This window comes from Phodopus roborovskii, unplaced genomic scaffold (genome assembly GCF_943737965.1).
Source record: "Phodopus roborovskii unplaced genomic scaffold, PHOROB, whole genome shotgun sequence".
NCBI classification, from domain to species: domain Eukaryota; kingdom Metazoa; phylum Chordata; class Mammalia; order Rodentia; family Cricetidae; genus Phodopus; species Phodopus roborovskii.
In genome coordinates, this window is record NW_026126567.1 from 12,858,016 (window position 1) to 12,885,113 (window position 27,098).

The 27,098-nt window shown below is 38.5% G+C and overlaps 1 protein-coding gene across 1 annotated transcript in view; it reads left to right on the forward strand.

Moving 5' to 3' along the window:
* Window positions 1-26,794, forward strand: part of Atad2 (ATPase family AAA domain containing 2) — a 40,862-nt gene extending 14,068 nt beyond the window's left edge. Inside the window, exons 9-28 of the mRNA XM_051202563.1 lie at window positions 4,177-4,281; window positions 6,056-6,164; window positions 6,518-6,633; window positions 7,156-7,330; window positions 8,738-8,826; window positions 11,379-11,538; window positions 12,528-12,618; window positions 13,907-14,221; window positions 14,307-14,439; window positions 15,370-15,556; window positions 16,226-16,411; window positions 18,124-18,259; window positions 19,377-19,573; window positions 20,246-20,405; window positions 22,099-22,221; window positions 22,332-22,475; window positions 23,366-23,758; window positions 24,462-24,595; window positions 25,164-25,292; window positions 26,226-26,794. Of these exons, the coding sequence (XP_051058520.1) occupies window positions 4,177-4,281; window positions 6,056-6,164; window positions 6,518-6,633; window positions 7,156-7,330; window positions 8,738-8,826; window positions 11,379-11,538; window positions 12,528-12,618; window positions 13,907-14,221; window positions 14,307-14,439; window positions 15,370-15,556; window positions 16,226-16,411; window positions 18,124-18,259; window positions 19,377-19,573; window positions 20,246-20,405; window positions 22,099-22,221; window positions 22,332-22,475; window positions 23,366-23,758; window positions 24,462-24,595; window positions 25,164-25,292; window positions 26,226-26,270 (3,127 nt within the window). The 3' untranslated portion in view covers window positions 26,271-26,794. The remainder of the gene's footprint in view (window positions 1-4,176; window positions 4,282-6,055; window positions 6,165-6,517; window positions 6,634-7,155; window positions 7,331-8,737; window positions 8,827-11,378; window positions 11,539-12,527; window positions 12,619-13,906; window positions 14,222-14,306; window positions 14,440-15,369; window positions 15,557-16,225; window positions 16,412-18,123; window positions 18,260-19,376; window positions 19,574-20,245; window positions 20,406-22,098; window positions 22,222-22,331; window positions 22,476-23,365; window positions 23,759-24,461; window positions 24,596-25,163; window positions 25,293-26,225) is intronic.
* The last annotated feature ends 304 nt before the right edge of the window (window positions 26,795-27,098 follow it).

A 27,098-nucleotide genomic window follows, 5' to 3' on the forward strand; every position in this document is an offset into this window, starting at 1 on the left:
GTATTAGTAACTACTTGGTAAGATAGCTTATTCCATTGTACCACATTGAATAGTAGACCTACTTTGACTTAGTGTATATTGTAGTTTAGGCTCTTTGTTAAGTATTTACAAGGATGATTTCATTTAAATTTCACATTTAAACTGTAGCCTTTCTTTATATACTGCCACAAGCATAATCTCCCACCATGTTAAATACTGTAAGTTAGATAGCTTCTAGACTTGATCATGACACTGGCCACCTCTCTCTGGATTTGTTTTATGGCTTCTCTTATGTTTGGAGGGGGGGGGAGTTAACTTTTTTCACTAGAGGATTTCTTTTTCTTCTATATCCCAACAGTTTTTTGTTTTTTTGTTTTTTTTTTCCCCCCCCTTTCAGATTTAAGTTTACAGAGGTAACATACTTATTTCCCATCCTGAGTAGTATAAGGTTTTGTGATAAGTTAGCATAACCAAGGTTTGGGTAGCATTAACAAGACAAGAATGATGCTGGTATGAAATAATTTTAAAGTACTAATTTTCAGAAGTAAGACTGAAATCATAGTTTTCAGCTATTTAAACAATTCTCAGAATCATAAAGGATCTGGTCAGGCATTGGTCATGGAAAGCAGAAACTTTGTGTTGAAGAATCATTTCTTAGGAAAAATATGTATAATTATGTCCTTAGGCCTTCTAATTTTGTCAGAATCACAAGTAGACATTCTGAGGTTTTTTGTTTGGTTTGGTTTGGTTTGTTGTTGTTGTTGTTTTTATTTTGGGGTTTTGGGTTTTTTGTGTGTTTTGTTTTGAGACAGGGTTTCCCTATGTAGCTCTAGAGCCAGTCCTGGAACTCATTCTATAGACCAGTCTGGCCTCAAACTCAAAGAGAGCTAGGATTAAAGGCATGCACCACCACCACCACCCATTGAAATGAATGAAGTTTGTTTTGTTTTGTTTGTCAACTCTTTTCACTCAACCCTGAAGGATGGAGGATCAGGAAAGCAAATTGCACTTGTCGGCTTCTCAAGATCAATTATACTCAAAAGGATTCTGCACTTTGAGTTTTCTCATTAATGCTTTTAGAGTGCTGTTAAAAGCTAGGCCTGGTGGTTTGTGCTCTAATCCCAGCTGGATACTGAGGCCTGCCTGAGCTACAGAGCAAGTTCAAGGCTAGCTTAGCAAGACCATGCTTCAAAATAAATACATCCTTCAAAGACACATCCCCTGTGACCTATTTCTTCAGTCGAGGCTCTACCTTCTAATGAACTCAAATGGAGTAATTAGTTGATGAGGGCAGCTTTCTTATGGTTTCATTACCTCTCAGTAGTGCCACCATCTGGTGACAAACTTTTGTTTTAAAAGACCTGGTTTCTCTGTGTGTAGCCTTGGCTGTCCTGGAACTCACTTTGTAGACCAGATTGACCTCAAACTCAGAGCCTCTCAGAGTGCTGGGATTAAAGGTGTGGACCATCATTGCGTGCGTGTGTGTGTGTGTGTGTGTGTGTGTGTGTGTGACAAACTTTTAATAGGTAAATAGTAAGTAAGCCTTTGGGGTCAGAGTGTTTTTTTTTTTTTTATTTACAAAATATAATACCTTATGTTGGCTCACAAGGTTTTGTTGTTTGCTCATAACTTTTATTGGTTTGTGAAATAAATGAGAAACCACAGTACAGTGGTATTTGGTTTTTTGGAATAGATGTAGGTTTGAATTCAAACAACATCATTGACTTATTCCGATAGTTTTAGCCAGTTGAACCTCACTGACCCTGACTGTAAAATGAGCCTACTAATAATGCATGTTGTCCAGAAGACTAAATAAGAAGACTGGTTGGTATATCTCAGTGGTAGAGCATTTGCTTAACATGCAGGGCCCTGGGTTCAGTACTCACTGGTTGGGGCAGTAGGTAGTGGGAAATAAATAATATGCCAAATGGGTATACTGAGAATAGTCAGTAAATGTGTCATAATTCTTCAAATTATGAAATGTGTCTTGATTGTGTGAATACATAGTAAGTTTACATATAGTGAGAATATTTTAGAGTGTTGATGATAATGTTAAATATTCAGGTTTGTACAAGATAATTTGTCTACAGGATGATCACAGAAATGTTCTTGGGTATATAGATCAGTAGAGAGTTATTTTCTCGTTTATTCTGGCTTTACAAACCCTTACTCAAAACCCTAGAGACCATTTGTGTTAGAAGTTTCAGATGTTTATTTTAAATGTTTGCAAGGGTTATCATGTAAACAGTAATAGATAACATCATCTCCAAATACCTGAGCCAATACTGCATAGTCAGAAATGTTAGCATTTCTGTTATGAAATCTATGAACAATCACAGTGAGTGGTGAGAGATCGTAAATTGCTTTGTGCTATTTCAGGTCATGTTTTCTTTGCTGAGAAATTATAACTGGTTCATAGGGGTTTGTTTATTTATTTTATGTTTATGGGTGTTTTGCCTATATACCATTTGTGCAATGCCTGTGGAGTTACACAGTTGTGAGCCACTGTGTTAGTACTGAGAATTGAACCCAGGTCCTCTGGAAGAGCAACAAGTGTTGTTAAGCTCGAAGGCTTTTCTCCAGGCAAGTTTGTTTTTGTTTTTTGAGACAGGGTTTCTCTGGAGCAGTCCTTGCTGTCCTGGAACTCAATGTGTAGATCAGGCTGTCTCAAACTCTCAGAGATCTCCCTGCCTCTGGGAGTGCTGGGATTAAAGGTGTGCGCTACTTACTACTGTCTGTCCAACCCAAGGTTTTTTTTGTTTTTTTTTTTTTTTTTTAACTTGTCGATCCCAGTTCCCTCTCCCTCCCTCCCCAGCCCAAGTTTTTAAAGGTAGATTCTAGACCTGGAATGTATAGCTACTTATAAAAAAAGAGTGTGAACTTTTTGTTTCTTTGAACATACTTGCTAATTGATTATATTCTAACTCAGAAAATTGTAACTCCTAAGCCAATAGAATGAAAGTTTTCTCAGCCAGATTTTCTTTGTTATTTTTCTTTCTGTGACTCTTTGCAATTGTCCAAAGGCATTTTCCTGTGTGTTTGTAGTACTTGGCATGTTATTTATTACTAACTAATCTAAGAACTTAGTGACATTATTATTTTGTAGGAAAATTCACCAATTGTGGTGGCACATGTGGGTAGGATGTGCTGAAAGAGGCAGAGGCAGGAGGATCACAAATTAGAAGCCAGCCTGGGCTACACATTTTTAGCTAGGGGCTGTGCCTTTAATCCCAGCACCTGGGAGGCAAAAAGCAGGTGCATCTCTGTGAGTTCAAGGACAGCCACCAAAGCTATAGTAGAGAAAAGGAAGGAAGGAAAAAAAAAAAAGGTCAGCTTAATTCTTTTTGCTTTGTGTTTTAAAGACAGAGTCTCAGTGTGTGGCTCTGGCTATCTTGGAACTCACTATGTAGAACAGGCTGGACTTAAACTCACAGAGAGCACTCTCTCTCTCCCCCAAGTGCTAAGATTAAAGGCATGTTCCACTGTGACTAGCATCATTTTATGCTTTACTGTTTCCCAGGGATTCATGTGAGAAAAGTAAACATTGTGCAACTAAGGTATACTCTTAGACCTCACAGCATTTTAAAAATATTTAGTACATTTACCTAGTGTGTCGGTGTATGTTTATGCACATATGAAGGCCAGGACAATTGGAGGGAATTAGTGGTCTCATTTTATGGGCCCCAGGAATTAAAACTCAGGTAGTCAGCCTTGGTTGACTCAGCTTACCCTTCTTGATAGTTTTTTTTCTTTCACTAAAAATTATGTAAAAAAAAATTACTTGTCATTTCAAAAATACTTAATTTTTAATGTGAAACTTGATATAATATTGAATATGTGTGTTCAGCCAGGTGTGATGTCACATGCCTTTACTCCCAGCACTTGGGCAGCATGGGCAGGTTGATCTCTGAGTTTAAGGCCCACCTGGTCTACATGGTGAATTTCATTTCAGTCAGGACTACACAGGGACCCTGTGTCAAGACTAAGAAGTCATTTCCTACATTATCTTTAATCTTGATGAACATTTAATGATCTTGTTTTTCTTCCTTTTCTCTTGGCTGTGCCTTTTACCCTCATTGTTTTAGAGACTATGATAAGTTACTTATATAAGTCTTTTTAGATCATTAGATATTTCTGATAATTAGTGCTCTCTCCTTTTCCTGTTTCCCTCATCATGATTTCAATTTCCCTGTTTAGGCGAAGGCATGCAATCCACAGTAGTGACTCTACTTCCTCTTCCTCTTCTGAAGATGAGCACTTTGAGAGGAGAAGAAAAAGGAACCGAAATAGAACTGTTAACAGGTGAGCTCTGACCCTGGTTTGGTGGTTTGCACCTTTAATTAGAAGCTTTAAGAGCTTAAGAGTTTTAGGGCTAGCCTGGGCTATGTGATAAGCCTGATTTCAACAAAAACAAACAAAAAATCGGAGGTGGAATGCATGAGTTTTTAAACTACCAAATATATTTTAAAAGTAATTTTCCTTACAAGTATCTATTTATCATGAAGCAGGACATGTGTATGCCATTATGTACCTGTAGAGGTCAGAGGACTTATTTAGTTGGTTTCTCCTTCCACTTGTATGGATTCCAGAAATTAAACTCAAGTTGTCAGGCTTAACATTACTCCTGAGCCATGTGGCTGGTCCTCAGATACCTTTTTATGGGTGATAAGAATGTAGAATAATTTAGAAATAAGTGTATTTATCGGGTGGTGGTGCATGCCTTTAACCCCAGCATTCAAGAGGTAGAGGCAGGCAGATCTCTGAGTTTGAGGCCAGCCTGGTCTACAGAGAAAGTTCCAGGACACCTCCAAAGTTACACAATGAAACCCTGTCTAAAAAACAACAGGGGGAGAGAAAAGAGATGTATAATTTAGCTGATTAAAAGATTGCACCAGAGGTTAAAACAAAGCAAACTTCTACCTTACTAGAAATATCTATAGTTAAAACAAATGGTAGGATAGAACGTATGGTTAGTTTTTTTTCTGGACCAGTATATTAGTTAGTTTTCTGTTTGTTTTGTTTCCCCAAAAGCACAAATCCACATTCATATACTTTTCATTAGTTTAATATGTGAAGGTGCAACATCACACAGATGTTGTGTCCACTGGCTTTTACAAGAAGGCTGCTTCATAATTTTGGCAGAAATCATGCCACTGTGCTTATATAAGCCCAAGTTATCTTACCCAAGATTTTTGTTCATTTTGATTACAGCAGTCACTATATTGCTTTTTGGTTCATACACATTAGCACATATGTTCCCTAAGTAGGATTCAGTTTCATCTCAGACATAAACACCTTCAGTTTTTAAAAGAAACCATGTGTTCTTTTTGGTTCTGGAGCCCTTGCTTATTGCTGACAAAAATGCCTTTTAGAAGTCCTCTTCCCAGCAGGCCTCTACAGACACCAAGATGGTAAAAGGGTTTTACATATTTTAATAAAGTTTTCAGAGCAGAAACTAATGTTTAAAACAGGGTTGGGTTGGTTTTGATTGGTTGGTTGGTTGGTCGGTCGGTCGGTCGGTCACTGTTCTTGAGACAAGGTCTGAGATATAACCTAGTATTTGCTTTATGTAGTTTAGGATCTTGAACTCCTGATTTTCCAAGTGCCAGGATTGCAGGCACCTATCAACATGCCTTGTAGCAACCACATAATGGCTCATAAATGGTCTCCAACTCAAGTTCCATGTGTTCGTGTAGAATCAAAGGTTGATACTGGTTGTGTTCCATAGTAACTCTCCACTTTGCATTTTGAAGCAGGGTCTCTCACTGTATTGGAACTCGGTCTTGGGGCTAGTGTGGCTAATAAACTTGCTCTGGGGATTCCTTATCTCTGCTTCTGGGCCCCTGTGATTATGTTGGACCAGCCACCCAGATTTTAATATATTTGGGAGATTGCTAAACTTCTGTCCTCCATTTTGGCAGCAAGCACTTTACCCACTGAGCCATGTTCTGCAACCCCAAACATTTTTTAATAAGAAAAATAATGTTATAATGTGGAATTTAGGGAGGAGGGTGATTTGATGTGATTTTTATATGTGTGTGTGTGTGTGTGTGTATGTGTGTGTGTGTTTTAATAGGTGCCTTCCACTAAATTTTCGGAAAGATGAAATAAGAGGGATTTATAAAGATCGGATGAAAATTGGAGCAAACCTTGCTGATGTTGACCCAATGCAACTAGATTCTTCAGTGAGTATTTTAAAATTTGTGCTTGACTTCAAGTGTAATTTTATTCACTTTTGTTTTAATTTAAGAAAACTGGTTGTATTTTTCCTTATCAGGAACTTAAATTTTTATATACATTTTAAAAACAAAAATCTTTGGGGAGTTGGAGAGATGGCTCAGCCTTTAGAGCATTTATTGCTCTTGCAGAGGACTTGAGTTTGATTCCCAGCATCCATATGGTGATTCATATAAAGTAAACATTTCAAATAAATCTTGTAATACTACTGTTAATCAGTTGATGTGGGATGGATGACGACATGAAGATATAGGGCAGTGTATTTAATTTTAACCCCGATCTATGTCTTGTCTCATTCTAGGTACGATTTGATAGTGTTGGTGGCCTGTCCAGTCATATTGCAGCACTAAAAGAGATGGTAGTATTTCCCTTACTTTACCCAGAAGTCTTTGAAAAGTTTAAAATTCAGCCCCCGAGGTAACTTAAATATGTTTTTGCTTGTAGCCATAATATGTGCTATGCTACTGTTGCTTCTCTGACATAGTTTTTACTTAAATTTTGTATATGTGAGAGATTGATGTGAGCGAGTGTATGTGTGTGTGGGGGGTGCTAATAATTTTTACACCAGTACACCTAAATTTCTGTGTATTTATCCTTGAAATACTATTCCCCCTCCACATAAAAATCAAGAGAAAATAATGATTGTGCTATATGACTATATATGCAAGGTAATATATGTATGATGTGCATGATCCAGTTGTAAAGGCAATGTTTCAAATAAAGGGATTTAGTATTTTATTAATTATTTATTAATACTGTATTAATTTTATTGTATTGGTATTAACTCCCAGAGTTTTAGCCTATACTTTTGTATAATGAAACCATTTCAGTTGTTATAGTTTTAATTAGTTAAAGTGGTTATAAGATTGGTTCTTAATTTTTGTTTCAGGAGTCTCTACCTTTGAGTTTAATACTAAAAGTGTTTAATGTGTTTTACAGAGGTTGTTTGTTTTATGGTCCACCTGGAACTGGGAAAACACTGGTTGCTAGAGCACTTGCCAATGAGTGCAGTCAAGGGGATAAAAGAGTGGCCTTTTTCATGAGGAAAGGGGCTGATTGTCTGAGTAAATGGGTCGGAGAATCGGAAAGACAACTACGATTGCTTTTTGATCAGGTATGATAGTAGAATCTGCCTATATAGATTTTAGTCTGCAGACTCGAGTGTATACGGATTGGTTTCATTTTACGGAAGGAGGTTTATTGGGCGTACCATCCCAGCGGGGTGAGAGTCCATTATGGTGAGCAGACACAGCAGCAAGTGCAGGCAGGAAGAGGATGTGGGAGCTCACACCTAGATTCTCTCTGGACTGGTCCCTCTCCTCGTGTGCAGCTCCCCTTGTCAGATGTCACAGCTCTTGTCATCTCTTACCATCTTGAGGTGTCTATTGCAACCCAGGCTCTTGCCCTCCAAGGGCCTTCATGCAGGAACTCCCCTGCCTCGGCAGCTCTCTGGCACTGAGGAAGACTCCATGGCCTCTCCCTCTAGTCTTGCACCCTTGCCACTAAACCTAGCACCGCATGGACAAAACTGCCAGGTTTGGCTACCAGTGTGGGGTGGGCCTAGCCACCTGGAGTCATATTCACAGCAATGCTTTTTTCCTTTTAATGCTAACCTAGAGTAAATAAGAATAATCGAAGGAGTTCTTAGAAATATTAGCGCTAATACCTAGTAAAGGAGGTGGAGTTGTCACCTCCTGAGCAGTTTAGTAGCAGTAAATTATTTTACAATATGGAAATTGAATGTAATTCTTCCCTAAAATAGCTTTCAGATTCGTATGCCAGATTGTATTAACAGTACATTGTGAAATAACACCTTCTACTCTACCAGGACATGCTGCTGAAGGCTTTTTTTCTTTGTTTTACGTCTTTATTTTATTTCACTAAAACTGTGTGTGTGTTTGGTTTGGTTTGGTTTGGTTTGGTTTGGTTTTCCAAGACACGGTTTCTCTGTTGCTTTGGAGCCTGTCCTGGAACTTGCTCTGTAGACCAGGCTGGCCTGGAAGTCACAGAGGTTCTCCAGCCCTGCCTCCTGAGTGCTGGCACTAATCGTACACCAGTGATTTTTGTTTTGTTTTGTTTTTAACTTTGGCATTTTGTTGAATAATGGTTTTTCTATCTAACATGGAGGGAGAGTGCCACAGTCCTTCATTTATTTGTTTTCATAGTCAGTAATGAAATTTTTCTGTGTGTCCAGTAACTATAACTGTATGAAATCCAAGATACATAACGACTGGAATCTTTTGGATGTTTCCAATTGAAAATACAAAAAAAAAAAAAAAAAAAAAAATTAATATAATATATAAAGTTCTAAAAACCGTTTTTGGAATTTATATTAGTCTTATAGTTATAAATGACAAATTCTGGTAAGCAAAATTGAATGAAAATAGATTGAAAGAATATGTATTCCAGCATATAAATTGTATAGTCATAATAAACTTGAATGAAAATAGATTAGAAGGCTTTGTATTAAGTCTATTTGAGGCTTTTTATGATAATACAGGACTGTTGAACCCTCTTGTAGGCCTATCAGATGCGCCCAGCAATTATTTTCTTTGATGAAATTGATGGTCTGGCTCCAGTGCGATCTAGCAGGCAAGATCAGATTCACAGGTAAGACTTGGTTGAGTTGTGTTGGTGCTATATGAAAGATAAGTCTTAAATGGTGAAAGAAACCCAGATACGTCCATAGGTTCCTGTGAGCCTGAGGCCAGCCTCAGGTACAAAGCAAGATGCGCCTCAACCTTTTAATCTGAGCACCCCCACTTTTAACTTGAATTTCTTTTACTAAGGAAAAAGAAAAACTGTATACCAAGATGTCTTGAGAGCAGCTGCCACATCATTGCAAGTTAGAGCAGATTGTAGCATTGAGAGAAAACTGGGGATCCAGGCTTGTAGGGATTCCAGTAAGTTAAGTTGATCACCTCCAGAGTTGCCTCTCCATCGATTGCTACCCTGAAAATTGAATCAAACCTTTCTTGTCTTATACATACAACAATTTAGGGTAATTCAATAGTTGAGACAATATTAGCTAATAAATTTAAAGGGAGCCAGAGATAGTGGCACAGCCCTGTAATCCCAGTGCTTGGGAGACAGAAGCAGGAGGAAGGTCAGTTTAAACCCAGACTTGGCTAGATCAAGCACTTAGTCTGTCAGTACCACTTGCCATGCTCCTATCCAGAGTATAAAAACCAGGGAAATAGATGTTGTGTGGGACAGTGTCATAAAGCTGTTCTTATATTTTTGGTTGTGAGCCTAGCCTTTAATGGCTAAGCCATCTCTCCAGCCCATAAAGCTGGTCTTAAATGAGAAACTAATAGCATGCACCTCCAACAGTGGTTGAGTATAAACCACAGCATATGAGACATTTAACCCACATCAAATATGCTTCTGGGGTCTCGGTATTGGTTTACAAGAGAATATGAAAGGTAGAAGAGGAAGTTGATATGATCTCCTCAGCAAGCAGTCAGCCCAATCCAGAAGCAAATTTTAGGTCACAAATGACCTCGTTTTTCAACAAATAAATGGTGTGGGGGAGAATGTGCAAATTGGGAACTGTTACAGATTTGAGGTACAAATAACCACACACAATATGTGGATCTTAGAGATCTTTAGACTGATTTCAAGCATGAAAGATGTTTTTGTGGGTTTGGGGTATAGCTCAGTTTACAAGGCAAGAGGCTTGGTCCTCTTTACTTCACAAGATGGGAGAACTGAAAAAGTTGGGTATGAGATGGTACCAGAGTATTGTCACTCACTTTGGGGTACAGTCGAAGTTACTTTCATCACGTATTTACATGGAACGATGTCAGAGGCTACACTTACTCTCGTGGTGCCTGTGCTTATTACTTCTTTTCTAGAACCACGCCATTATCTGTATTAGCAACACTTTAAACTGTCTTGAATATGGGATTCTCAGGGTTTGGTGGGGGTGGGGGAGTTGAGAAGGAGTTTCCCTGTGTAACAGCCCTGGCTGTCCTGGAACTAGCTCTGTTACCAACCATGCCTTGAGCTCACTGAGATCCACATATGTGTGTATGTATATATATATTCTACTTTGTTTGCCATTGTACACATGAGTATGCTTTATAATTTTTAGGTAATTTGTCCTATGTGAAAGTACTAATACTTTTTCACATTGTAGTCTTTGATTTAGAACTTACAAATTCCCCTGTGGAATATGCTGTATAAAATTACATCTAGGATCTACTTGTGGCTCTAAAGATTATTTACATTGTCAGTTGATTTCTGTCTTTTTTCTCCCCCCCCCCCCCCCCCCGTCCTGGGGATTGAACACGTAGCCTTGCATATATTAGGTAAACACCGTACCCCTGAACAACATGCATCCCATCCCTTAATTTCAGTGTATTTGTTTTTTACTTTAAGAATTGGTGTTTTTGGGCACATGGGGTGCGTCTGTATTTTCATGTTGAGTATTTCTCTTTTACTTTCCCCTTCACATTTTTCATATTTTGTTTTTCTATTGTGTGTGCATGTGAGCACATGCTCATGAGTGCATGTGCATGTCTATCGACAAGCCCTTTGGGGATGCATGTGGAGTTTGAAGTTAATGTTGCAAGTCATCTAAAATGTTCTTCCTTCCCCCTTATTTATTGAAGCAGGGTCTCTCATTTTACCCTGGAGCTCACCAGTTTGGCAAGTTACTAGCCAACTTGGAGAACTCATGTCCTAACCTTACGAGACAGAATCACAGGCAGGTTTGCCACATTTAACCTGGCAGATAAGTGTGTTCTGGGGATCTAAACTCCAATCCTTTTCTTGCAAAGCGGGCACCTTGTCTGCTGAGCCGTCTTCTCATCCCACTTGAGACAGGTTCTCTCGCTGGACCTGAAGCTCACTGCTAAGCTAGGCTGACTGGTGAGCCAGTGAGCTTTGGGGATTCACTTGTCTTTTGCTTCACAATGCTTGGGTGATAAACATACTCAGTGGTTCTTGGTTGTTATACGGTTGCTAGGGAATTTATATTCAGGTCTTTCTCAGGAAGGGTTCTTACACCCCTTGAGTCATCTCTCTAGTCCCAAAGTAGCTAGGTTTCATAAGAATTCATTTGCATGTTTGTACATTAAACCTTATCAAAGGAGCTATTATTGAATGATAGACTCTTTGTTCATAGCACTAATTTATTTTCTTATTTTTTTGTTTAGTTCTATTGTTTCAACGCTGTTAGCTCTTATGGATGGTTTGGACAGCAGGGGAGAAATTGTGGTCATTGGAGCTACCAACAGACTAGATTCCATAGACCCAGCTTTACGAAGACCTGGTCGATTTGATAGAGAATTCCTTTTTAGTCTACCTGATAAAGATGTAAGAAAAATTTAAATTCTGTTTATTTTTTAGCAATTTTGTACAATTATATCTCTTTATGTGGCAGGGGTGGGGAAATAGGCAGGGAGTGTTTGTGCCATAGTTCAGGTGTAGAGGTCAGGAAACAGCTTGGAGTTAGTTTTCTACCTATGCTATGTGGGTTCGGTGGGTAGAACTCAGCTCATCATCACTAGTGCCTTAATCCAATGAGCTGTTTTCCTCCCCAGTAACAAGTTCTGATGCGATAAAAAGTTGAAGACTTTAGTTTTGTATCGTGATGGTTCAAAAGACGTCAATAGATAATTGATTATGGGTTGTCTGTTTGTGTGTGTGTGTGTGTGTGTGTGTGTTTGTGTGTGTTTCGAGACAGGGTTTCTCTGAATTGCTTTGGAGCCTGTCCTGGAACTAGCTCTGTAGACCAGGCTGGCTTCAAATTCACAGAGATTTCGCCTGTCTCTGCCTCCCGGCTAAAATTAAAAATATATATATATTCTTAACAAAGAAACAATGAGTCGAGCTGTCTGTACTCTTAATTCTTAATGTAGTCCAGAATGAGCAATATTTAATTTTTAAAGATTATTTATTACATATATAATATTCTGCTTGAATATACACTTTCAGGCCAGAAGAGGGACCAGATCTCATTATAGGTGGTTGTGAGACACCATGTGGTTGCTGGAAATTGAACTTGGGACCTCTGGAAGAGCAGCCAATGGTCTTAACCTGACCCATCTCTCCAGCCCCAACTTTAATTTTTATGTTTATGTAAATGATGAATATAACTTCAGCACATTAAATGGAAATCTGCTTAATTTTGTTAAATGCTTACAGGTGCTTTTCCCCTCACATTTTCATGGTCTATAGTAAGTTTTGATTACTTTAAAATTTAGATAATCAAAAGTAGCTTAAAGCATTTCTAATTGTAGTAACTTGATTTATAGATATAAAAGGTTAAAACTGAAGTTTGTCATCCTCTTCCCCCCAAACAGGCTCGAAAAGAGATTCTGAAGATTCATACAAGAGATTGGAATCCAAAACCACTGGACGTGTTCCTAGAAGAACTAGCAGAAAACTGTGTTGGTAAATACTGTTTTGAGCCCATGTGAAAAATGTGTTGAAGGATGGATCAAGTTTGGGTCTTGGCCTTAAAGTTTAAAATTAAAAGGCTGGTGAGATGGCTTAGTAGAAAAACGTTGATTGCAGTTCAATTCCTGGAACACGCAGAAGGTGGGGTGAAATAACGCGACTCTACACAGTTACCCTCTGACCTCTACGTACCCATATTCACACACAACAAAGCAGCCCGTGCAACGGCACACATAATGCAGTGCCAGTAGTGGGAATGAGACACACTGTACATTTATGGCCGTCCTTGACTGTACAGGAAGGAAGAGCTGATATGAAAGGGAGCACAGCACATTTGTTTTCGTCTTCTCTGTGGCAAGTGTTAACCTTCAAGATCCCAGATTGTTACAAGTGCATACTGCTCTTTCAGATGTCTAGTTCTGTTCCCAAAACTAAGTCAAGTGGCTCACAGCTCTCTGTAGCTCCAGCTCTCAGGAATCTAACACCTTTTTCTGTCCTCTGTGAGCATCTGCACTCATGCACATACCTTCACATAAACAAACATATAATTAAAATGAGTCCTTTTAAAAGTGGGCAAATTGATCATTGAAGGAATCCTGAGATCGGGTTAGACATGAAAATAGTGACAGCCCAGGGGCTGGAGAGAGGGCTCAGTGGTTAAGAGCACTAGCTGGTCTTCCAGAGGTCCTGAGTTCAATCCCCAGAAGCCACATGGTAGCTCACAACCATCTGTGATAGATCTGGTGCCCTCTTCTGGCCTGCAGTGATACATGCAGACAGAACACTGTATACATAATAAATAAATCTTTTTTTAAAAAATCAGAAAGAAAATAGTGATATCTGTGTGAATTAGACAATATCATCATTTGACAGATAAAGGATCCTCTGCAGACTGTTAGTGAGTCATGAAAGATCACACAGTAGTAAATGACAAACTAGAGCTTAAGTTTCATTTTATTTTTTGAGCAGATATTGTCACACACGCCTTTAATGCTAAAACTCTGGAGACAGGGGCAGGTGGATCTCTGAATTTGAGGCCAACTTGGTTTACACAGAGAGTTCCAAGGACAGTCTGTCTCAAAAACAAACAGCACAACAGTTTTTGCTCTTAATCTTCCCCCTGTACTTAGTGCTCACATGTTTCGTTCACCAGTTACGGATGTGTTGAAGCCATCTGAGTGTACTCTATAGAAATTTTAGTTTTGTTACTTGAAGTATTTTACTAATGTAAGATATACATTTTCTTGCGTTTTGCTTTTTCCCCCTTGGTTGACTGGAATAGGGTACTGTGGTGCAGATATTAAGTCAGTTTGTGCCGAAGCTGCCTTATGTGCCCTGCGTCGCCGGTACCCACAGATCTACACCACCAGTGAGAAGCTACAGCTGGATCTCTCTTCAATTAATATCTCAGCTAGGGATTTTGAGACTGCTATGCAGAAGATAATACCAGCTTCCCAGAGAGCTGTGATATCACCTGGACAGGCACTGTCTGCCATTGTGAAACCACTCCTGCAGAATACTGTCCAAATGATCTTAGAAGCCTTACAGAAAGTATTTCCACATGTGGACGTCGGAACAAGCAAAACTTTAAATACAGGTATAAAACTTGATTGCCTGTTGAAAGAAAGAAAAAGCGTGGCAAAGAGAACTCACTGATGGGCTTTTTTCTTTTTTTTTTGTAGATGTTTCTTGCCCTTTGCTAGAAAGTGATTTGGCATACAGTGATGATGATGTACCGTCAGTGTATGAAAATGGACTTTCTCAAAAACCCATTAATCAAGCAAAAGAAAATTTAAATTTCCTTCATTTAAATAGGTTTGTTTTCCCTGAAAATGAATGTTTTGTTGTGTAAATTCCATAAAAAAAAAATTAAGTGAAATTTGTTTGACTAGGTAAAAGATGCTAGTTGTCAAGAGGGCTCAATTGGTTAAATGTTTGCATTGCAAACATGAAAACCTAATGTTGAGAATAGTGGTGTATACTTGCTATTCCCGGGAAGCCAGGAACCCTGGGGGCTCATGAGCCACCCAGGCTAACCTATTTGATGAGCTCCAGACCAGTGAGACCCAGTCTCAGTGGAGGTAGTTAGTATTCCCGGGGGCAACACCTGAGGGTGTCCTCTAGCCTGTGCTACACACATGCACACACATTAAAGAATATCAAAGTTTGGGTATGAAGAGATGGCTCAATGGTTAAGAGTACTGACTACTCTTCCAGAGGACCTGGGTTCAATTCCCAGCGCCACATGGCAGCTCATAACTGTCTGTAACTCTGGTTCCATAGAACCCAACATCTAACCTCCGTGGGCGCTGTATGCAGCTGATGCAACCATGAATTCAACACTCAAGCACATGCATTTTTTTTTTTTTTTAAATAACAAGTTTTGGCCAACTGTGATGGCACACTCCTGCAATCCCATGCTTGGGAGACAGGGACAGGTGGATCTCTTATGAGTTTGAGGCCAGCCTACTCTGCATTATGGAGTTCCAGGACAGCCAGAGCTGTCTTAAAACCCTGTCTTAAAAAGATGAAAAAAAATTCAAAATGTGTTGTTGCAGCTGTCATTATGATGTAAAAGTTTTCTTAAATATGGGACAATCATTGTGAGATACTCTGCCATGTTATAATTGGCTAGTCAAATGGGCAAGGTCTTTTCTGAAGATTTGTAATTGGCAATTTAAGGGAAACCTTTGAATTTTCCCCCAAAATACAGCTTATTAATTTCTTTTTTTTTTTTTTCCCCAGAAATGCTTGTTACCAACCTATGTCTTTTCGACCAAGACTACTAATAGTGGGAGAACCAGGATTTGGACAGAGCTCTCACTTGGCACCAGCTGTCATCCATGCTTTGGAAAAGTTTACTGTATATACATTAGATATTCCTGTTCTCTTTGGCATCAGTACTACATCTCCTGAAGAGACGTGTTCCCAGGTAAGTTGTTGCCAGTCGTTCAAAGATCAGTTTAGAGTTGATTTGTTATTAAATAGTATACATTTTATTTCTCACATCTACCACTTAACAGCTATATGGCCTTGGGCGAGTTATTAGATCTCTCTACTTCATTTTTTCCTGTTTGCAAGGTATGAGATAATGAATTTGGCTGTTGTGAGAATTGAAGATTATTTTTCTTTTTTGGTTTTTTGAGACATGGTTTCTCTGTATTGTTTTGGAGTCTGTCCTGGAACTATGTCTGTAGACTAGGCTGTCCTCAAACTCAGAGATTCGCCCGCCTCTGCCTCCCGGGTGCTGGGATTAAAGGCGTGCACCAACGCCCAGCTGAGAATTGAAGTTCTTAAGACTAACTGTAACTTAGTTTACAAATATTCTGTAGTTTCTATTATGTTTAGATTTAATTGGTGAATATAATATACTGCAGAGTAGTCTTGTAGTTTTCTTGGCCTGTTTCCTAGTTACTTGAGTAAGTTGTCTTTGCCCAAGTGAAACTTTTATTAAATACTTTAAATGAGTTGTGAGGGTTTTTTTTGAAAGAAGCATTTAAGAAATTTGAAGGTTTATGTGAAAAATACCGGAAGTTATGGCGCTAATACTACTAATGTGCTGACTTTAAAACCAAATATATAATTTAATTTTTTTTATTAGATGATTCGTGAAGCTAAGAGAACAGCACCCAGCATAGTCTACGTCGCACATATCCACTTGTGGTGGGAAATAGTTGGACCAACACTCAAAGCCACGTTTATGACGTTACTACAGAGCATACCTTCATTTGCTCCAGTTTTACTGCTTGCAACTTCTGACAAACCATATTCAGCTTTGCCTGAGGAGGTAATTTGTGGGGGGAGTTACTAGTCTTTAAGTTTCTTATGCCGAAGTAAAAGCCATGAAGTAAACAAAACAATAGGAATAGTCTTTTATCAGATACACCAGTGTTAGCTGTTTGTATTCTCACTGTTTACAGTGGTCATATCTGCTAAGGGGATGCATATTTTTTCTGTTGCAGAAATAGTGTTGCATGACAAACTGGTCTGCTATATTTACCTTTCAGTGTGTCTTTGTTTTTGTTTGTTTTGTTTTTGTTTTTCAAGATGGTTTCTATGCATAGTCCTGTCTGGCCTGGAACTTGCTCTGTAGAGTGAGATACCCCTGCCTCTACCTTCCAAGTATTGGAATTAATGCCTTTAATCTCCCAACTACTGGCCATCTGTGTGTCTTCTGGAATTAATCAATATTTAATATCTATGTCTTCTCCCTTTATGACTTGCGTGTTCTTTTCATTATCTTGTAACAAGTTGTAACCTTTAAGTCTGAATCCCTGTGATAAGTATTTTGATTATTTCCTTCTTTTTTTGAGACAGTCTCCCTTTGTAGTCCTGGCTGTCCTGGAACTCACTATGTAGACCAAGCTGGTCTTGAAGTCAGAATCTGCCTGTTTGTACTGCTTCTTGGTGAGACGCATTAATGATAATGAGATTATGCCAGGCATTGGTGGAGCACACCTTTAATTTTAGCGCTTCAGAGGCAGAGGCAAGTGTATCTCTGAGTTCAAGGCCTGCCTAGTCTACAAAGCAGCCAGGACTATTATATAGAGGAAACTTATGTTGGGAAACCAAATTTTAAAAACAAATAAGATATGAGATTACACTTTTGGCAATAAGTATGAATTTTGGGGGATTCTGGGAGTTGTATGCCAGGCATCAAATAGATTGCTTAGTATATGTTAACCATATACTCTACCACTGAGCTATATAGTTCCAGCAAAAAAGATTTTATTATTATTATTATTTGAAAGTTCATATATTTATACAAAGTATATTAATCATATCATCTACTATTACCACCTACCTCATCTATCTCTCAATTTCATGACTTGTTAATAGCCCACTGAGTCTAATTACTGCTTTTCATGTATATGTGGGTGTTTGACCATCCACTAAGGCATGAGAAGCCTATCAGTGGCCATTGACGTTTCCCTTTAGAAGGGCCATGCTGCAATTTTTTTTGGTTTTGGTTTTGGCTTTTAGTTTTTCAAGACAGGGTTTCTCTATGTAAAGCCCTAGCTGTCTTGTAACTCGCTCTGTAATCCAGACTGGCCTCAAACTCAGATCCGCCTGCCTCCGCCTCCCAAGCGCTGGGATGAAAGGTGTGCACCACCACAACCCTGCAGATTCTTAATTCTAAAGATGATGTGATGTTATTAATCTAGCACATGTGTATCCATGCTTAATTCTATATGTGTGGGTACTCTGCCCGCTCATGTCTGTGTGCCACATATGTGCAATGCCCGTAGAGGCCCGGAAGAGGGCTGTGAGCTGCCATGGGGGTGCTGGGATCAGACATGGGTCCTCAGGAAGAGCTGCAAGTGCTCCTAACCACTCCAACGTCTCCTAGGTCTCTGTCTACTTGAAAGTTTCATTTAATTTTTTTTTAATTAAAAATAAGTGTTTAGCATACTGTTCGATTGAGTGCAGAACTATATATATATATAATGTTTGCATATATATTCTATATATGTTACTTTATTTATTTATTTATTTTAGGTACAAGAATTGTTTACCCATGATTATGGAGAGATTTTTAATGTGCAGTTACCAAGTAAAGAAGAACGGACCAAATTTTTTGAAGACTTAATTTTAAAACAAGCTGCAAAGCCTCCCGTGTCAAAAAAGAAAGCAGGTTAGTTATCTCAGTTAATAGAGACTAACTTTAAGAAGATGGAACTAAATAATAGCTAATGTAATTGATATCTCCTGATAGCACAAACTCAAACCCTCAGTTATAAGGTGACATGTTTACCGTGTTAAAACTTCTGCTTCCTACAATGTTGTGAAGCCCGAACCTGTCCTTCCAGGCTCATTTTTAGAAATATGTTATCTCTTTTCAAGATCTATTTTTAATAGTGTGGAGGTATATACACGTGAGAGCTGGTGCCAGTGAAGGCCAAAATGGGGTGATTGAATCCCTTGGAGCTGCCTGGTTTGAGTTAAGTTCACACAGCATTATGTTTCACTGTGGTTCTTGTAAAGCTTCTGTCTTTATCGTCTTTGCTGCTTAAAGAGCTACCTGCCATGAGACTAGAGTTAGGGATATCAGTGCTAGGAATGAGCCCAGGTCCTCTGCAGGATCAACAGGTGCTGTGAGCTGCTAAGGTCTCTTGAGAAATGCTCCACTCCTTCTCTCTTTTTTGGTTTTTCGAGAGAGGATTTGTCTGTGCATCCCTGGCTGTTCTAGAACTTGCTCTGTAGACCAGGTGGGCCTCAAACTCACAGATCTGCCTGCCTTTGCCTTTGCCTCTGCCTCCCTAGTGCTGGGATTAAAGGTGTGTGCCACCATGACTCGGCTTAAGTAATTTTTATCTGTTTATTGGTGTGTGCATGCATAGGCCAGAAACAGCTTTCAGAAGTCACTCCTGGAACTCACCTCATAGGGTGTGATGACAGGCACCTTTGCCCACTAAGCTACCTCCAGTCCCCTTTCTCGTTTCTTTTTATCCGGGTATTCTCTCCCTTCTTTCCTTAAAATTTGATATATTTGGAGCATCACTTTTTTTTTTTCATTAGCCCACAAAATAAAGACTTTTCATAGTTAAAATATTCTTGTTTTAAGAATATTGTGTTTTCAAAGCTTGCTAAGTACAGTTATTTCTGGAATGTATGTAGGGATAAAGATGGCAGTATTTTCCTAAATTCTTGGTTTCCTTTCAGTTGTAAAGAAAATAAGCCCTCAAGCCTTATTCTGTTTGCATTGAGTCATTTGTGGAGGGCATTAACTAAAACCCTCCGTCCACATGAAGTTTTGCAGGCCTTGGAGGTTCTCCCGGTAGCACCACCACCTGAGCCAAGACCACTGACAGCAGAAGAAGTCAAACAGCTGGAAGAACAAGAAGAAGATACATTTAGGGAACTCAGGATTTTCTTAAGAAATGTCACACACAGGCTTGCTATTGATAAGCGGTTCCGAGTCTTTACCAAGCCTGTTGACCCTGATGAGGTATTACTAATCTCCTCTTTGAATGAAATATCTTTAAACCATAATGATAGAAAAGTGGGGAGTTTGAATAGTTCATGTGGGTGTCCTGCTGTACTCTGAACTTGGTTTTTCTATATGGACAAATGAACTTAGTGCCCTAAACATGTATAGACTTCAAGAGCTACCTGATATTCTTTGTTGCAGAGAATAAGCAGCTTTTCTTCCCATCTAAACAAAAGGAATTTGAGAATGCTTTAATTCCACATACTACTATTATTTATGGAATCTAAATTGCAGGTTTCTGGTTTTTGAAACAGTGCCTGTATAGCGCAGGTTGGCCTGGAACTTAACCATGTAGTCTAGGCTACAAGGAACTCAAGGTCCTCCTGTCTTAATGTCCTAAATGTTGGGATTTCAGGCTTGTGTCACCATATTTGCAGTCCTTCTAAAGTCAGCATTGAAGGATGGGTGGCAGGCATCCACAAGGAAAGAAATAGTGGGTATTACTGGAGAATATAACTGACCAAGAGCAGGAGTAAATAGAAAGCAGAAATAGCTTAAAATAGAATGAAAGTACTTATATATAGATGTAGTATCCATATACTGTTTCCTCTATATTGCCTTTGCAGAAAAACTTAATTATTTCTATGTATATAATTTATTAAGTGATTTGGTCATTTGCTTGAATTTTAGGTTCCTGATTACGTTACTGTAATAAAGCAACCAATGGACCTTTCATCTGTAATCAGTAAAATTGATTTACATAAGTATCTGACTGTGAAAGACTATCTAAGGGATATTGATCTAATCTGTAGCAATGCTTTAGAATACAATCCAGACAGAGATCCTGGAGGTAAGCAATACTGAATTCCTGTTCATGGGGTGGTGTGGGTAAGAGTTGATGGTTGATTTTTAATATCAGGTGTTACATTAAAATACCATGTAATTCTCACAATAGCTTTCATCCTCTAGCTGAGAAAGGAATAGTTTAGGAAGATTTAAACTTTGCTCAGGGTCACAGTGCCAGGAAAGGACAAGGACAGGATTTGAATGCTTTTCTTTTCACTCAAATCCCTAAATATTAATCACATAATATATCCTTTAATGCAGTATCTTTGCCAACCTTTTAAACAGTTCCTCATCTCGTGACCTCTGAACCATAAGATTATTTCATGCTTCTTCATAACTAATTGTAATGTAAATATTTGATATGCAGGATATCTGATATGCAACCCCGGTGGGGTCATGACCTACTTACTCTAATGAGACATAATAGCTTGTTTATACTCTCTGAAAGTGGAAAGGTAAACACTAATAGAATGAATTTTAAAGTATTCCCCCTTTTAAAGTTTTGAAAAAATGATTTATTTTTATTTTATGTGCATTGGTGTTTTGCCTGCATGTACACCTGTCTCAGAGTGTCCGATCCCCCAGGACTGGAGTTGCAGATAGTTGCCGGCTGCCATGTAGGTTCTGAGTATTGAACCTGGGGCTTCTAGACGAGCAGCCAGTGCTCTTGAGCACCTCAAAGTATTTTTTTAGTTAAAACACTTTTTTTTTTTTTTTTTTTTTTTTTTTTTTGGTGTTTTGAGACAGCCCTAACTGGCCTCAAATGCTGGCATTACAGGCATGTGCTGTTATTCCTGGACACATTTTTATTACATAAGTAATAGAGTATAATACTTGCCTAGTATTAAGAGTAATATAAAAAGTGTGCCCAAAGGTGTGTGAGTGTATGTGTCTCTGTCTCTATGTATAGTTAATTGGGCTATCATTAGACCGCTAAGAAGTAGTACTTGTAAATTAAAATGATTTATGTAAGAAACCATTAAAAGTTCCTTTTGCTGTTCTTTTGGAATTTGTTTGTTTGTGACAGGGTCTCATGGTATAGCCCTTGCTGCCCCATAACTCAGAAATTTGCCTCCCTCTGCTTCCCCGGTATTGGGAATTAAGAATGCCAGCCCCCTGTTACTATGGAATAGCTCAGGTGGTCCTTGACCTGACTGTGCCTGACTGTAGTTAAGAGCGACCATGAGCTCCTTCTTCCCCCTTCAGTCTCCTAGGCTGGCCTTAACATTCATTGGAAGGGTTCCTTAACAATTGATAGCACACTGAGCCATATCCCTCTGCCTTTTCTGATATCTTTTTGTTTTGTTTTGTTTTTGTTTTTCAAGACAAGGTTTTCTCTATTGCTTTTGAGCCTGTCCTGGAACTCACTCTATAGACCAGGCTCACCTCAAACTTTACAGAGATCCTCTGCCTCCCAAGTGCTGGGATTATTAAATTAAAGGCTTACGCTACCAACGCCCAGCCCTTTTCTGATATCTTATGGGGATCTCACTAGAGCACTGCAATAAAACACTTTGGGTGTGGTCTGCTATATTGAATCAAATAACAAATCATTGGGTTATTACCCCAACCAGAAGATAAAGTTCTAGTAAATTTACTCTTTGTGTATGAAGTTAGAGAATTGTGATGATTACTGTCTTTACCTAGACTAAGTTTGCTTTTGGAAAGATTAGGAATTATGTTTCCTTATTTCTCAGATCGTCTTATCAGGCATAGAGCCTGTGCTTTAAGGGACACTGCCTATGCAATAATTAAAGAAGAGCTTGATGAAGACTTTGAGCAGCTTTGTGAAGAAATTCAGGAATCTAGGAAGAAAAGAGGTAGGGACATGCCCAGGCATCTGAGGATGATGCTTTAGATAAATCTTTCATTCTTTGCATGATTTTGAGTTCTGTAAATAATTTTCAAATCATGTCTGTCTATTTATAAGGTTGTAGCTCCTCCAAATATGCACCATCTTATTACCATGTCATGCCAAAGCAAAATTCTACTCCTGCTGGTGATAAAAGGTCAGCTCAAGAGCCCAATGAAAAGCTAAAGGCACCTTGTACTCCTGTGGCTTGCAGTACCCCTGGTAAGTACTCTGGAGTAATTTTCATTTGTGAAGTTCTTCTGTCCTCTCCCCATGTCCTATATCTTGCACACCTTGCTTTATTAATACAGTAAAATACACGTGTTTCACTAATATTCAAGCAACAAATTGTTAAATAACCAGGTCCTTCTCTTTTCGGCATAGTATATATTTTGGTGAATACAGTTAGTTGAGTGGCAAAACCTTGGCATTGTGCTGAATTTCTTCCTCTTTTTACCACCCAAACACTTGGCTGTCTTTTAAGTTTTGTTAAATCTATTTCCATAATAGTCTGTGTTCTCCCATTATAATTTCTGCATGGTTTTCCTATATCTACCTTAGGCAGAATATTCTAGTTTTCGTTGCTTTAGTTTCTTACACGGTAAAGTAAAGGTGCCAGTGGGTAACAAACCTCATCAGTTTAAAAGCGAAATTCCAATGGAATAGTACACATATCGTGCTTAAAAATATGGGCAGTATATCTTACCAACGTGAGTGTAGGTTATTTTTTAGCTCCGCCTTTCAGTTACTCAGTTTCTATCACATTGCTGCTCAGCTGTTTGTATAGTTGTGGTTTTTTGTTTCTGTTTTTGTTTTTTTTTTGTTGTTGTTTTTTTTTTTAAGACAGGGTTTCTCTGTGTATCCCTGACTGTTCTGGAACTTGCTTTGTAGACCAGGCTGGCCTCAAACTTGCACTGCCTCTTCTGGGATTCAAGGCATGTGCCCCCGCCACCTGGCCACTTCTCCATCTTGTTGCAGTGCTTTACGGTTTCTCTAACCATGTGAAAGTACTGTGGTTTCTTGACTTTTACCTTTTCATCTTTTTTCCTCTTTTTAAACTCTTCCTTAAAATTTAGAAAATTGTTAGATATTCTTTATCTTTTTTCTTAAAGCTCAGTTGAAGAGAAAAATTCATAATAAGTCAAAGTGGCGTGTAGGTAACAAAATGAAGCGAAGGAAACTTTCACAAGCAAAAGACAATAGCCAAACTGCTATGAACAATCAAGTCAGGAGCAGTGATACAGAGGAGAGTCAGCATACAAGTGCAGATCACACTGAGCTCGGAAATACAGGAGAGTCTTCAGTAGAAGAAAATGAGAAGCAGACCGCCTCTGAAAGCAACACGGACCTGAAAAATACCTCGAGCACCTCCAATATTGAGAATGAACTTGGAGAATCTAGTCCAGCTACAGAGTGTACAGACTTGAGAAAAGAGAAACTCGATTGCAGTGGAGATGCTTCTAGCTCCCAGGTCATAGACATTCCTGATGAAAATGAATCAAAAGGTAAGTCTCACTTAAATTCCTAAACAAGTCATTAAATACCAATTAATTGTTTTTGCTCTTTGAGAACACAAATGGTCACTAAGTAGAAAAATAACATCTTTACTTACCCTTTCAGCTAGTACGCCAAAACGTGTGTGTGTTAAAAATAAAATCTCAGAAACTTTTATTGAGTGCAACCATTCAATAGAGCAATAGAGTACTAGAGCAAAGTACCGCACACAAAAGAGAATGGGAGCGAACCACTACCCCTCGAGCAAGGGAGGGCATGAGGGAAGAGGGGCAAAGGTGCACACATTTCCTTCCCAGCCATGTGCTACAAAAAGAGTACAAAATGAGTCAAGTAAAGGCTCGGTCCCGAAAAGACATTGTTCAAATAAGAGATACCACCAGCACCAGCTTAACTAAGTGGCTTCAACTGGTCTAGAACTCATTATGTAACCAGGGTGGTTTTGAAGATCTGACTGCCTCTGCTTCCTGAGTACTTGGTATTAAAGCAGACATTACCATGCCCAGCTAAATATTTCTTACATGTATGGCATTTTTTAATGTAAATGCCATGTCATAATCTTATAACCAAAAGATTAACCCAGAATAGTGTTTGTGTTCTAAGTACTTATTCTGTTATTAGTCTAGTTATTATTTGCTTTAGGCATTGTGTTTGTGAATAATAATAATAGCTTGATTTTTTTTTTTTTCACTTTAGAAATGTGTATTCTTCGGATGACTCGAGCTAGACGTTCCCAGGTAGAGCAGCAGCAGCTCATCAGTGTGGAGAAGGCTCTGGCAATTCTCTCTCAGCCTACACCCTCACTTGTTGTGGACCATAATCGCTTAAAAGTATGTCAGACTGAAATCACAATGCTTTCACTGGGCATTTCCTCTTCCTCACACACAGATTGCAGACCAACAGTAGATTAGCTATATACAGACTCCTGTTAGCTTCCTTGTCCTTGGACTGGAGAGCTGGGTCAGAGGTTAAGAGCTCTGGCTGCTCTAAGGACTTAGGTTTGATTCCCAGAACCCATATGGCCCTTAACAAATGCCTTTAACTTGAGTCCAGTGGGACCCTGTGCCCTCTTGTGGCTTCTGGGCAGCAGGTATACACTTAGCACACCTTCAATATTTAAGTAAATAGATTTTTTAAAAAAAATGTCTGGAGGAGTGTCTGTATACAGTTGAAATTAGCAACTTATGCTGTCATTTGGGGGATAATAAAAGTTAACGTAGGGCCAAGGCTGGTTTCAAAGAATGAAGGAAATCTAAAAGAATCGTTGCTAGAAGCTGCCATATCTCAGCAGTAGCTTAGTCTGCCTACATGCTGCTGCCTTCAACCAAGCATTCAGAATTTTTAAAATCTTGTTGCATGGAATTAATGTAGCACATATAAATACTTGTTTTCTTTTAGAATCTTTTGAGGACTGTTGTTAAAAAAAGTCAGGAATATAACATATTCCAACTGGAAAACCTATATGCAGTAATCAGCCAATGCATTTATGAGCATCGCAGGGACTATGACAAAACAGCTCTTGTTCAGGTAAAGTTGTGACTTAAAACTGTTTTGTTGTTCATTTTGGGACTGGGTCTGTCTACATAACACTGGTTGTCTGGAACTCACTTTGTAGACCAAACTCACAGATATCCACCTGCCACTGTCTCCCCAGTGCTGGGATTAAAGGTGTATGGCACCGTGTCTGGCTAACTTTAAGCATTTTACTCACCTTTTGCCATACAATATCGCCAGATGACTGGCGCCTTGAACTTCTAAAAATTTAAAGACCAAAGTGCAGTGGCACACCTTTGTAATCCCAGTGTCTGGGGTATTAGGCAGAAGGATCAGAGTTCAGGGTAACCTTCTGCTATATGGCATGTTCAAGGCCAACTTGGCTACAAAAAACCAAAGACCATTCTTATATGAAGATTATGGGTTCACAAGCTCGGTGTAGCATAAGTCATTATAATAAGCATGATTGCATAGTATCAATAAACCTGAAAAATAGTTTGTATATTTTAATGTAGATACATGACAACTTTTACAATTGCTTTTTCCTTTTCCCTAAGATAATGTTTAAGGTGTGGGTATGGTGGTGTACGTCTGTAATCCCAGATTTGGGCACCTGAAGCACCAGAATCATAAGTTTAATCCAATCTGGTGACATAGTGAGGCCCTTTCTCAGAAATAATAAAGAAAGCCTACTTGTCTTTACTTGATCTTTATAGAAGGGTTAGGAATATTAATTTTTAAAAATACATGCTAGAGGTTACTTACGTTACCAGTCAGCGGTGGGTGACTAGGATATGGACATGCAATGTGCAGAATGCTATTGTTTGCAATATCTAAGAATGTACCAATAACTTACCAGATATTTACATGAATAATTAATATCCTTAGGGTATTTATTTAAAAATGCAATTGTTTTTAGCCTTTTTAAATATTGAAACCTGTTTTTCTTTCCTGTCTTTTACATAGAAAATGGAGCAAACAGTAGAAAGCTTCAGTTGTTCCAGATCATGATGTCATTGCACCAAGTATTTTTATATTCATTTCCTATTTAATTGTCTTCAGCCATGTCCACATAACTGATGCAAGATAAAGTGAAGTCTTGCATCTTGAGGAGAAATTAAAGTAGTGAAAGTACTTTAATCCCTGGTACTTACGCACATGTGGTGAGATAACTCATAAGTCTTGGATGTTTGTTTGAGCAGACACTGTAACAGTAGTAATTGTTCAAGTTTGGCTAGATCTTAACATTTTGGTAATAATAATTTATTAATTATTGGAGTTTTGTTGTTGTTAGCTTAAGCACTTTTAATTTAACACTTCCTAGTAGGTTATTGTATCAGACTAGAATTGTCTGTTGTATTTTTTGCCATCTTTTTGTGTTTTCCTTTAATGCCTTTCTTCTAACTGCCATAATTCAAGTTGTGACTTGCAAGGGGGCCTCAAACACAATTCTGTACTTAATATAAAAAAAATTAATGTTTTTAGATAAACATTTTTATAATTCTAATTTGGGTTAATAAAGGTTTAAAAATTTATCGTTTACTTTGTAATTATATATACATGACAAATGAATTAGTGACTAGTTTTGTATTTGACAACTGTTCATCTTTCTACCATTGTATCTAGGTTATATTCTATAAATACTTTTTATATGCATATATGACTATAAATACAAATTTTGTATTATTGATACCAAAAATACATTTCTTTCATAAAGTTGGAACCATTTGTTATACACTATTCAGTGGGACATTAGAGCCTTCATTTGCAGAAAAGCATCTGTTGGAAAGCTTGTTTGAGAGGAATAGAAGAAAATGGTAGCTAGCTGGGCAGTGGTTG